The 12,053-nt window shown below is 55.8% G+C and overlaps 2 protein-coding genes across 2 annotated transcripts in view; one reads left to right on the top strand and one right to left on the bottom strand.

Annotated features, from left to right (window-relative positions):
• Nucleotides 1–214: 214 nt before the first annotated feature.
• WDR31 (WD repeat domain 31) lies at nucleotides 215–8,962 on the top strand. Its single transcript, XM_014952332.1, has 9 exons — nucleotides 215–301; nucleotides 1,459–1,588; nucleotides 2,032–2,106; nucleotides 3,059–3,197; nucleotides 3,283–3,383; nucleotides 4,251–4,318; nucleotides 4,772–4,913; nucleotides 6,161–6,323; nucleotides 8,703–8,962. The coding sequence occupies exons 1-9, from the start codon at nucleotides 255–257 to the stop codon at nucleotides 8,861–8,863; spliced, it is 1,026 nt and encodes a 341-aa protein (XP_014807818.1). The 5' UTR covers nucleotides 215–254; the 3' UTR covers nucleotides 8,864–8,962.
• Nucleotides 8,963–10,222: 1,260 nt separating this feature from the next.
• The window catches only part of PRPF4 (pre-mRNA processing factor 4), a 24,675-nt gene continuing 22,844 nt past the window's right edge, over nucleotides 10,223–12,053 (bottom strand). Inside the window, exon 14 of the mRNA XM_014952401.1 lies at nucleotides 10,223–11,201. Coding sequence (XP_014807887.1) covers nucleotides 11,008–11,201 — 194 coding nt within the window. The 3' untranslated portion in view covers nucleotides 10,223–11,007. The remainder of the gene's footprint in view (nucleotides 11,202–12,053) is intronic.

The following is a 12,053-nucleotide window of genomic DNA, read 5'->3' on the forward strand; positions in this document are numbered from 1 at the left end:
GGTTTGACTGGGGGCCTCCAGATGTCCCATCCTCGGGGGTTTTGAGTTTTTCCTCTTATTCTAAATGAAGTTTAGATGTAGGTAACATTATCAGCACTTTGTCCCACACATGTAGCAAGCAGAAACCTCTCTAGATTCCCAGTAAGGCCATGTCTCCTCACCCCCAGGTCCTGTCCCAGCAGCAGGTGCCTGAGATGCTGGTGTGATGCTCAGCGCTGCTGGTCACAGCGGGAGCCGGGCTCCTCGGCCGGGCGATGGGGAAACTGCAGAGTAAAATCAGCTCCCACACCACCAAGTACAGGTAAGACAGCCCCAGATTAACATGTTTTAAGTTAACAAACCAGTTATGAATCATAGAATCAGAGAATGGTTAGAGTTGGAAGGGACCTTAAAGACCATCCAGTGCCACCCCCTGCCCTGGGCAGGGACACCTCCCACCAGACCAGGTTGCTCCAAGCCCCCTCCAACCTGGCCTTGAACCCCTCCAGGGATGGGGCAGCCACAGCTTCTCTGGGCAACCTGTTGACTGGGGAACAGCAAACGAACAGAGAATATGGCAAGCACGTGGTTTTAGTTTCGTTATTGAACGTATGAGTCAGATTTTGGTTGGTGAGCAGTCCACAGACCGCTCAGCTTCTTTCATGGCCTGAAATCCCAAACACAGCTTGCAGGAGGGGCCGAGCTTGTAAGCGTGGTCTCGCTCTGTGACAGCAGAGCTCTGATGGCCCCAGGGGCAGCTGTTTGCCCCAAATATCCAAACCGGTCCATTGTCTCTTCAAAGACTGTCATCAGCCTTCCTCGGCAAGGTGAAATAATTTGGTATCTGGCAGGAAGGTGGGTGATCTTCCTGCCTGGAGATGCCTGGAGAAGAGAAGGCTCCGGGGAGACCTTGGAGCCCCTTCCAGTCCCTCAAGGGGCTCCAGGAAAGCTGGGGAGGGACTCTGGATCAGGGAGGGGAGCCGTAGGACGAGGGGGAAAGGTTTGACACTGAAAAAGGGGAGATTGAGATGAGACCTCAGGAAGGAATTCTTTGCTGTGAGGGTGGTGAGAGCCTGGCCCAGGTTGCCCAGAGAAGCTGTGGCTGCCCCATCCCTGGAGGGGTTCAAGGCCAGGTTGGAGGGGGCTTGGAGCAACCTGGTGTGGTGGGAGGTGTCCCTGCCCAGGGCAGGGGGTGGCACTGGGTGGGCTTTAAGGTCCCTCCCAACCTAAACCATTCTATGATTCTACGATTCTAAGTATTTAGCAACTCTAGAGGTGCAACAGGTCCCCTCCATCCCACCTAGTTCAGGAGGGATTTGTCAATTCACAGCTTCTCTTCAGCTTTCTAAAGGCAGGTGATGTCCTTCTCCAGCCCAGGCAGTGGTGCCCCTTCCCAGACCTTGCTCTCAAGAGGGAAACCACACCCTGACTTTGCCCTAAAACCCCCCTGAAGCTCCCATCACTGCCTCTCTGCTGCAGGGCCACTGGCTCCATGGAAGAAACGGGACCCGCTCGAGCCCCTCGGCGACACGACCCCGTACACACCGACGGTGTCACCACTGTGGCTGCTCTCACACCAGACCTCTGCGTGTCGGGGGGAAGGGATAAGGTGAGGTACCCCCCTGCCACAGAGCACAGAGCACTGTCACAGGCGGGAAAATGTATTGACAGAGAGAAGATGAGGTGATGTGGTTTGAATGTTGAGCTTTAAACATCTCTGTGAATAGTAGCAACTTACTCAGTCCCTGAATTAAAAAGAAAAGATGAGCTTAGAGTGAGGGCACACGCGGAAGCACATTGAACCAAATTTTAGAATCTTCTCCAGGGCTCAGATCACATCAAATGCTCTCACCCAGGCTCGGAATCGCTGGACTGGCCCTTCTCTTACGGTACCTGGCAATGGATGGGCTCTACAGACAGTTGTGTTTGCCATGGGAGCTTGAAACCAGAAGAATCTGTTCCCTTTTCAAGCTCGGACTGTGCACGGGTCTGGGTGTAACGTAACCAAGAACGTCCATGGACCTTTCCTGAGTGCCTCTCCCTCCCCTGCAGAGCGTGGCCGTTTGCAGCTGGAGATCCGGGGCTGAGCTGCGGCGGTTCCTCGGCCACCAGCGGGAGGTCACCAAGGTGAGCACTGGGGTCTCTGGTCAGAAACTGGGGAACTGGGAATGACAGAAGGAGAGACCAGGGTATCAGAACACCTTGGGTTTTTCCCAGGGTCCCAACTGATATTTTGCTGTCCAGGGAAACAGTACGGGGGGGTTACCTCCAGACCAAACAGGGCTCCAGGAGGCTTGGACGTATGCCTGGCTTCCCCTCCAAGAGACCGTGTAGCAATAACTCAGCATGAATTACTAGGTCAAGTTTTTAATTCAGAGGCACCATTCACTTTTCTCCAGGTCTCACTCCACTGGGCTTGTCGTTGTGCTACAAATCAGCCAGGTCTGGGAACAGTGGGGCTTTAATTTTCCTTCTGGCATCCTGATTACAAAGCCAAAGCGCTACTTGGAGACCAAACATGGGAAACATGAGCAAAGACACACGTGTGCACTGGGTGGCCGGTGGACCTCCAGCTGGGGACAGTCCCAGTGGGTCTGGGTCTCTTATGCTGTGGGGTATTGGAGGGATGAAGGGGGCTTTGTTCATTCCAGTGCTCAAAGTGACCATGCACTGGGCTCATTGGGGGTTTTAAGGAAGTTTTTCCCATTAAGTTAATGGTTTCTGAGAACAGAGTCCACCACAAACACCCACCCACCATCCAGCTCCCTGGTTGTGTGAGAAGGTGGGTCCCACTGGTGGGTGGCACACCCTCACTGCCCAGTGTCCCCCACAGCACAGTCGGGGCTGCAGCAATGGCACTGGGGCTGGCGGCTCCACCAGCCCTGCTTGGAGGGGGTGGTTGCCCATGGCCAGGGTCTGGCAGAGTAGAAGGAAGCAGGAGTCTCAGCGTGGGCATCAAGCGATCAGCACGGGCACATCCAGCATGGCCAAACGCAAGCTTGAAGGTCGGGCTCTCCCCGGTCATGGTTCTCCTCTGGGTCAGGAGGTGAACCAGCTTCTCCCATCTCATCCTTGGCAGGTCACCTCTGCCTCAAACAGAGTCTTCAGCGCATCCCGGGACAAGACGGTGATGATGTGGGAGCTTCACGGGGCTCCGGGGCCGAGCCAGCGCTTCCTGGGACACGACTTGGTTGTTACTGGGCTGGCTGTGAGCCCAGGTGAGGAACAACATGCTCCTCTTCCCCGGGGACTCCTTGGCAACTCTTCTTGACTCCTTTTTTTTTACATTACCTGTGGTTGCAGATGCCTCCTGGCTGTGCACGGGCTCACGGGACAACACCGTCTGCAAGTGGGACATAGAGACCGGGGAGTGTCTGGGCAGAGCTGCCATCTCCAGGAATCTGGTAGGAGGCCCCGGTTCCTTGTATCCCGTGGTGGCACCTCGCTCAGTTGTTTGGCACATGAGGCCGTGTAGAGGGAATTTGCCCCGAGCCTGGTGCTACAAAAGCCCTTGGGCCACCACACAGGTCGCCTCTGCACCTGGGGAGCCCAGAGCTTGAGGCTGGTTACTCCCATCTCCAGGTAACAACAAACCCAGGAGCATGAAGATACCAAGAGAAATACGGTGATTTATTAATGCTCAAACTCCGAGCTGTTGGGACGCACGTTGTGCAGCGGGGGTTGCATTTCCTTCGGTATCAGCCCAGCAGTGGAGCTGCTGTGGGAGCCATCTTCTCCCAAGTCACAGGCGATGGGACAAGAGGCAATGGCCTCAAGTTGCACCAGGGGAGGTTTGGGATGGATATTAGAAAATTTTTTAGACTGAAAGGGTTATCAAACATTGGAACAGGCTGCCCAGGGCAGTGGTGGAGTCCCTGTCCCTGGAGGTATTTATAGGCAAGTAGACGTGGTGCTGAGGGACATGGGTCAGTGGTGGTTTGGGCAGTGCTGGGTTGATGGTTGGACTTGATGATCTGAAAGGTCCCTTCCAACCTGGGCAATTCTATGATTCTGGTGCCCATGTTCCCATGGCTCTGTTGGGCTGTTGGCACCTCCCTGCCTGCAAAGAACCCCCAGTAACTGCACTGGGATCAAACCCTGTAGGGGACAGCTTTGGTGGGAAGCAGAAAAACTCTTCATCCAACATTTCCTGCCCATTACCCAGCAGGAGGAGGGAGAGGACAGGACCTCGGTGGCTCGGTGTCTATGGGTGGACACCGGCCTGGTCTGCACCCCAAGGCAGGTTTCTGCTCACCCTTTCCTCTCCGCAGGTCACACATCTGTGCTGGGTTCCTGGGGAGCCTTACGTCGTCCAGACCTCAGAGGATAAAACCGTCAGGTAAATCGTACACGTGGCCACAGAGAAGGGAGTTACAGCCCGGGGCACCTGGGGGTTATGGCAGGTGCTGGTGCACAAGGGGCTGTTTCTTTGGTTGTGTGTCACAACCACCTGGTCTCCTGTACCCTGGGCGGGGGCTGGAAACCACCTTCCAGCTCACGTTGGTTTTGGAGCGTGGTCTCTTGCCAGGGGAGGACAGTACGGGGACAGCGGTGGCAGTAAGCAGCCCTGGGGGGTGACTGCGGGTAAAAAAGGAGAATTTATTAATAAAAGAAAGCTGAGCTCAGCTGCTCTGGCTGGAGATGGATCCAGGGCGGATGGATGCAGGGATGGGAGCTCGGCGTGCTGGGAGGAGGGACGGGGACTCCCCTGAGGGACAGTGCGTGTGGGAGGACACCGGGGGAAGCCTATCCTGGCCCCAGAGTCCTCCCTCCCCACTCCCGTCCCCTGCAGGGTCTGGGACAGCCGGGAGCTGCGGGTGGCCCACACCTTCCCAGCCAAGGGACACATTCAGACCAGCTGCGACGTGAGCCAGGACGGGCGGCTCTGCCTCAGCACCAGCAGCGGCTGCGCTGGGGAGGGCGGCGAGGCCACCGTGAGTCCCCTGGGCAGCAAGTCCTGCCCTTTCTGGGGTTTTTTTCTCCAATGTCCACAGCCAACAGCAGAGAGCAACAGATCGGTGCTCCAGGGATCTGCTTGCTCCCACTGCATTGACCTTTTGCTGGTGTCACCAGCCGGGGCCAGAGCTTAATGTCCTCCTGCCTGTCCCTTTGGTGAGTCTTCTGCTCAGAGAATCACAGAATCCCATGGGGTCAGAAGGGACCTCTGGAGATCATCCAGTCCAACCCCCTGCCAGAGCAGGGCCACCCAGAGCAGGTCCCACAGGAACGTGTCCAGGTGGGTTTGAATGTCTCCAGAGAAGGAGACTCCCCCACCTCCCTGGGCAGCCTCTGCCAGGGCTCTGCCCCCCTCACAGCAAAGAAGTTCCTCCTCATGTTTAGATGGAACTTCCCATGTTCCAGTTTGTGCCCGTTCCCTCTTGTCCTGTCCCTGGGCACCACTGAAAAAAGCCTGGCCCCATCCTCCTGACACCCACCCTTGAAGTATTTATAGGTGTTGATCAGATCCCCCCTCAGCCTTCTCTTCTCCAGACTAACCAGACCCAAGTCCCTCAGCCTCTCCTCGTAAGAGAGATGCTCCAGGCCCCTCATTCTGGTAGCCCTTTGCTGTACCTTCTTTAAGCAGAAATTCTTCCCAATTAAAGCTCTGGGGGTTTGTGCCAGTAGCAGCATTGAGGATGTTCTTGCAGAAGGCCTGTAAGGGACCCCTTGCTCGAGGTGTTTCCAAACCGGGGGTTCAGTCTTGCGGGTTCTCAGCAGGAGAACCCTGGGTGTGAGCATCAGATGGAAGGGACCGTCCCATCCCGGGGGAGCAGGGCTGAGGCCGGGATCAGGCTGGAGATGGGGTCTCTGCCCACAGAGCCCACCAGTGGGCTCCATGGGTGGAGGCACACGCTGGAACAGACAGGAGTGGTGGAAATCCTTTGGGGTTTGAAGTCCTCCAGGACTGTGAGCATGAGCAGGGGTCTCTGCCCACAGAGCCCACCAGTGTCAATGGGTGGAGGCACACGCTGGAACAGACAGGAGTGGTGGAAATCCTTTGGGGTTTGAAGTCCTCCAGGACTGTGAGCATGAGCAGGGGACAGAGGCAGCAGCCACTGTACTTGGAGGCTTGGCCAGGAGCTCTTTATCCAAAACCATCTCCCTTCCTTTGTGAAGCAGCTCCCTGTTGGCGAGTGAGGGGGACAGACCCGAGCTCTCAGCACTGCCTGTTTCCTTGCAGCTGTGGGACCTGCGCCAGACCCGGGACTGCGTGCGGGAGTACAGAGGACATCTCCAGACCACCACCTCCTGCCTCTTCCTTCCACAGGGCCTGGTGCCCACCCCCAGCATCGCCACGTCCTCGTACGACAGCACGGTGAAGGTCTGGGAGCGGGACACCGGAGGTAAGGGATGGTCCTGCCCACGCCATGTGCTTCCCTCTGGGATAACAAAATCATAGAACTTCTTATACTCAAGTTTGTGCCCATTTCCTCTTGTTCTGTCCCTGGGCACCACTGAAAAATGCGTGGTTTCTGTCTCCCAGTGCTGATGGGCACAACAAAGCCTGGAATCTCGGGGTTTTACTCTAATCCAGTGGCAGGGCAGGGGGGTGCCCAGGTGGCCAAGAAGGTCAGCAGCATCCTGGCCTGTGTCAGGAACCATTCCCCTGTTCTGGGTACTGTTGAGGCCCCACCTCGAGGGCTATGTCCAGTTTTAGACCCTTCACAACAGGAAAGACATCGAGGGGCCGGAGCAGGTCCAGAGAAGGGCAACGGAGCTGGTGAGGGGTCTGGAGAACAAGAGGCTGAGGGAGTTGGGGGTGTTCAGCCAGGAGAAAAGGAAGCTGAGGGGAGACCTTCTCACTCTCTCCAACTCCCTGAAAGGAGGGTGCAGCCAGGGGGGGTCGGTCTCTTCTCCCAAGGAACAGGCAATGGGACAAGAGTAAATGGCCCCAAGTGGCATTTTTAGAATCACAAAATGGTTTGGGTTGGAAGGGACCTTCCTGGAACCTGGAAGGTTGCCCCAAGCCCCCTCCAACCTGGCCTTGAACCCCTCCAGGGATGGGGCAGCCACAGCTTCTCGGGGCAACCTGGGCCAGGCTCTCACCACCCTGAGAGGGAAAAATTCCTTCCCCACATCTCATCTCCATCTCCCCTCTTTCAATGTCAAACCCTTCCCCCTCGTCCCATCACTCCCCTCCCTGATCCAGAGTCCCTCCCCATCTCTCCTGGAGCCCCTTGAGGGACTGGAAGGGGCTCTAAGGTCTCCCCGGAGCCTTCTCTTCTCCAGGCTGAACCCCCCAACTCTCTCAGCCCCCCCTCCCAGCAGAGGGGCTCCAGCCCTCCCAGCATCTCTGTGGCCTCCTCTGGACCTGCTCCAACAGGTCTGTGTCCTTCCTGTGCTGAGGACTGGACATGGCTTTGGATGCTGTTGCCTTCACAGCCATAAGCCTTGATTCAGGAAGGGTGTAAGTCACTGTCTGTCCGTCTGTCCATCCCCACTTCCTCTCCAGGGAAGGGGTACAGTCCGACCTCAGCCTGGCTCCCTGTTAGCTGGGCAACACAGATCCCTGTGGGGCTGACGGGGGCGGAGGGTCTGTGTTCCAGAGGACATCTCCTGATTCCTTTGGCACAGGGATGTGGGACAGGGAGGGGAGCAGCTCACCCTCCTTGGGCAGAGCCAGGAGGTTGGTCTGGTCCCGTCTCATCTCCGCAGACCCAGTGTCCCCACTGCCATCTCCCTTCCCTTGCACCCTTGCACCCTCAGTAAATTTGCAGATGACACCAAACTAGGTGGGAGTGTTGATCTGCTTGAGGGTCGGAAGGCTCTACAGAGGGATCTGGACAGACTGGATCAATGGGCCAAGGACAATGGGATGAGGTTTAATAAGGCCAAGTGCCGGGTCCTGCATTTTGGTCACAACAACCCCAGGCAACGCTACAGACTTGGGGCAGAGTGGCTGGAGCTGCCTGGAAGAAAAGGACCTGGGGGTGTTGGTAGACAGCAGGCTTAACATGAGCCAGCAGTGTGCCCAGGTGGCCAAGAAGGCCAATGGCATCCTGGCTCGTATCAAGAATAGCGTGGCCAGCAGGAGTAGGGAAGTCATCGTGCCTCTGGACTGGGCACTGGTGAGGCCTCACCTCGAGGGCTGTGTTCAGTTTTGGGCCCCTCAATACAGGAAGGACATTGAAGTGCTGGAGCGTGTCCAGAGGAGAGCCACCAAGCTGGTGAGGGGTCTGGAGAACAAGTCCTATGAGGAGAGGCTGAGGGAACTGGGCATGTTTAGTTTGGAGAAGAGGAGGCTGAGGGGAGACCTCATTGCCCTCTACAACTCCCTGAAAGGAGGGTGGAGAGAGGCAGGTGTTGGCCTCTTCTCCCAAAGGACGAATGACAAGACCAGAGGAAATGGTCTGAAGTTGGGGCAGGGGAGATTTAGATTAGATATTAGAAAGAACTACTTTACTGAGAGAGTGGTCAGTCCCTGGAACAGCCTGCCCAGGGAGGTGGTGGAGTCACCATCCCTGGAGGGATTTAAGAAACGTATAGACATGGCTCTTCAGGGCATGCTCTAGTGCCCAAGGTTATTGGTTTATGGTGAGGTGTTGAGTGTGGGGTTTAGTTGGTGGGTGCGGTGTTTTTGGTGGCCATTTGGTGTGGTGTGTTTTGTATTTGTTTGGGGGTTTTTTTGTTTGTTTGGTTTGGTTTTTTTTGTGGTTGGACTCGATGATCTCAGAGGTCCCTTCCAACCACTAAGATTCTGTGATTCTGTGATTCCCCCCCAGCCTGCCTGGCCACCCTGTGCCTGGAGGGAGCTGGCCCGCTGGCCTCGCTGGCCGCCTGCGACGGCTCCGCGCTGCTCTGCGCCAGCCTGAAGGCGGGGATCCACGTGCTGCGGCCGAGGGAGCGGGCGGACGCGGCGCTGGAGGAGGTGGCCGTGCTCTGACCCCAGGAACCTTTTGGGACACAAGTCCCCGAGAGCTCCCCGGGACTGCAAACAGCAGGAGACCTCGTGCCCGGGGCCCAGCGAGGTGGCACCAGTGGGGCAGGGGGACTGATGGTTTCAGTTTGTGGGTGGTGGGAAGGCACTAGAGCTGTCTAAAAAAGCCAAATCGCAGCTGCGTTCAGAATCACAGAATCTTCTAGGTTGGAAGGGACCTTAAAGATCATCTTGTCCAACCGTCAACCTCACTGACAAAAATAGACACCCACACAACAAACAAGGAGCATCATCACTAAACCAGACCTCCCAGCACTTCATCAACCCGGCTTTTGAACACCTCCAGGGATGGGGCCTCAACCACCTCCCTGGGCAGCCCATTCCAATGCCTGAGAACCCTTTCAGTGAAAATTTTTTTCCTAATATCCAGCCTGAACCTCCCCTGGTGTAACTTGAGGCCATTTCCTCTTGTCCTGTCGCCTGTGACTTGAGAGAAGAGACTGACCCCCCCCGGCTACACCCTCCTTTCAGGGAGTTGGAGAGGGTGAAAAGGTCTCCCCTCAGCCTCCTCTTCTCCAGAGAGCCAGCCCTGGATTTTCTGTCCAAAAGCTCCACGTGGTGGGGCTGAGGAGGAGCTGAGCTGCAACGGGGCCAAACGCTCCGACAGAAACCCTGCCCTGGGATCTGTACCCCAGGACCAGCAGGAGTGTAACTGGAGAACATCCACTGGTGTCTGAGATTTCCTCCTAAGGCAGCGGGAAGCGTGGGGGCCCACTGGGCAACTGCTGGGCCAGGACTGACCTGTGAATGGCCACCTGATGAGAAAGCCCCTGGGGGGCTTGTCCTGGCCAGGAGCCCCCTGTGCTGGTGCCAGGCTCACACAGGCACCTGAGCTGGTGCTTCAGGAGACATGGAAGGACCCGCTCGAGCACATGTAGCTGCAAATGTAGATTATACAATAATTATGCAATTAAATGTTTTTCTGCCTTAGTTGCTGCCTCCCGTCCCATGGCATCTCCCTGGGAGTCAGAGTGAACACACAACACCTGGCAGATGCCACCATCCTGCCAGGAGAAAACCCCTGACTCTGCCAGGAGGGATCTAAACTCGTGAGGGGGCTTGGGTTTTATTTTCTTAAAACACAAACTCCAACTGCAGCGTGAGCGTTGAGAGCAGAACCTGCTCACCTTCCCAAGGACCAGGGACACTGCTCCTCAGCTGGGAAGGGGGAGACCAATCCATCTTTTCCTGAAGGTTTTGGGATAGTGGAGAGAAATCAAAGCGTGTGGTGTGAAGTACCTGTCAGTTCTCCCTTCCCCAGCCGGGGGTGCACATCCAAAACCTGTTTTGGTTTTCCAGAACACATTTGCAAAACCTCAATTTATAAAATAAACAACAAAGCAGAAAGCTCCCCAGGGTGGAAGTTAGAACAGGACAATCCTACACTGAAACAGCCGCCTTCCTGTCACTTCAGGTGAGACACAGAAGCTGAACGTGGATTTGAAACAGTCACTTCATGGTGGTTCATGGAACAGACAATTTCCCCGGCCTTTAATGTCCCCCGTGAGTGAACACAAAGGGGTACAGCCCCCACGCTCACACCCCCTCTGCAAACGGGCTTCCTCTACCTCTCACAGCTCCTTTTTCTTCTTTAAACACAAATCATGTTTGAAGCTACAGACTCCTACCAAAGACTCCTGGAACATGGAAGGGAAGAAGGGTGTCAGCAGAAGCTGAACACAGCACACCCGAGGTGCTCCGTGGCCACCTACAAATGTTCACAAGAGGCTGGAGGAAGCCTGGGAGCCTGGCTTGGAAGGGAGGTGGGAAGCAGCCATTTGGAGACGGATCATTTGGATCCATTTGGAGATGGATCATCTCCAACTCACAGCAGAGAGCGGTGTCTGCAGTATCAAAACAAAAAAAGTGGAAAAACATCACCCAAGATGTGTCTCCAGCTGAGCCCTGGCCAATACAGGTGCTTCAAAACCACCTCAGCCCAAGACCAGGCAGTGGCTGCAGCTGCAGTAATGTGTGTTCCAATAGTCCATTCCTTTTTTTTTTCTTCCTTTAATATAAAAAAAAAAAAAGCAAGTCTTAGTTGAAAGCCATTAACGCTTCTGTTGCAGTTCAGCAGCAGCACCTCTGAGCTACTCTGCTGTCCAGAGCTTGAAGGTTCTGTCGTAGGAGCAGGTGGCGATGAGCTGCCCGTCCAGGGAGATGTCCAGCCCCATCACCTTCCCCTCGTGTCCCGCCAGCGTCTTCAGCGGGGACCAGCCGGGGTGAGTCCAGATCTTTGCCGTGTTGTCGTAGGCGCCCGTGAGCAGGAAGTTGCCGTGATTGGCTGCGGGCAGAGGAGGATGAGAAAAAAGAAATGAGAAAAAAAAAAGAATTAGATTTTCAAATAAAAACGTGACAGATCTTCTCCGCTAACCAGGCCTTTTGGACCTGAAGGTGTGGTTTTTGAGTTGCCCCATCCCCTGCCACCTCAGCTTAGGACAGGCAGGATAAGGAATATCAGGCAGGAGACACTTACGTTCAAATTTGACCCCCGTGACCAGGTTCTGATGGGCAGGGATGGTGTAGATGCACTTCCTCTGGCGGAGGTCCCACACCTTGCAAGTGTTGTCACCGCTGCCCGTGGCCACGTGGTACCTGCCAGGGGGCAGAGGAAGAACACGTCACTGCTTGGACTCGGGGCTCCTTTGTAAACCACTCAAGGCCCTTTCTTACCCATTTGGGGAGAAGTTCACCCCGTAGATCTCCTTCAGGTGGCCTTCTAGAAACATGATGCAGCGTCCCGTGCGCAAGTCCCACACCCGGCCAAAGGCATCCAGGCCTCTGAGAAGACAGAAGCCCAGGAAAGACATTGAAGTGCTGGAGCGTGTCCAGAGGAGAGCCACCAAGCTGGTGAGGGGCCTGGAGAACAAGTCCTATGAGGAGAGGCTGAGGGAACTGGGCATGTTTAGTTTGGAGAAGAGGAGGCTGAGGGGAGACCTCATTGCCCTCTACAACTATCTGAAAGGAGGGTGCAGAGAGGCAGGTGTTGGCCTCTTCTCCCAAAGGACGAACGACAAGACCAGAGGAAATGGTCTGAAGTTGGGGCAGGGGAGATTTAGATTAGATATTAGAAAGAACTACTTTCCTGAGAGGGTGGTCAGGCCCTGGAACAGCCTGCCCAGGGAGGTGGGGGGGT

The sequence above is a fragment of the Calidris pugnax genome, unplaced genomic scaffold (assembly GCF_001431845.1).
Source record: "Calidris pugnax isolate Ruff unplaced genomic scaffold, ASM143184v1 scaffold135, whole genome shotgun sequence".
Taxonomy (NCBI): Eukaryota; Metazoa; Chordata; class Aves; order Charadriiformes; family Scolopacidae; genus Calidris; species Calidris pugnax.

What these genes read in the sequence shown, in the direction of transcription:
- WDR31 (XM_014952332.1), top strand. Translation starts at nt 255, where the DNA reads ATGGGGAAACTGCAGAGTAAAATCAGCTCCCACACCACCAAGTACAG. An exon ending in TGGGCTGGCTGTGAGCCCAG is followed by an intron (nt 3,198 to 3,282) that starts GTGAGGAACAAC and finishes CTGTGGTTGCAG; the next exon opens with ATGCCTCCTGGCTGTGCACG. An exon ending in GGGAGGGCGGCGAGGCCACC is followed by an intron (nt 4,914 to 6,160) that starts GTGAGTCCCCTG and finishes GTTTCCTTGCAG; the next exon opens with CTGTGGGACCTGCGCCAGAC.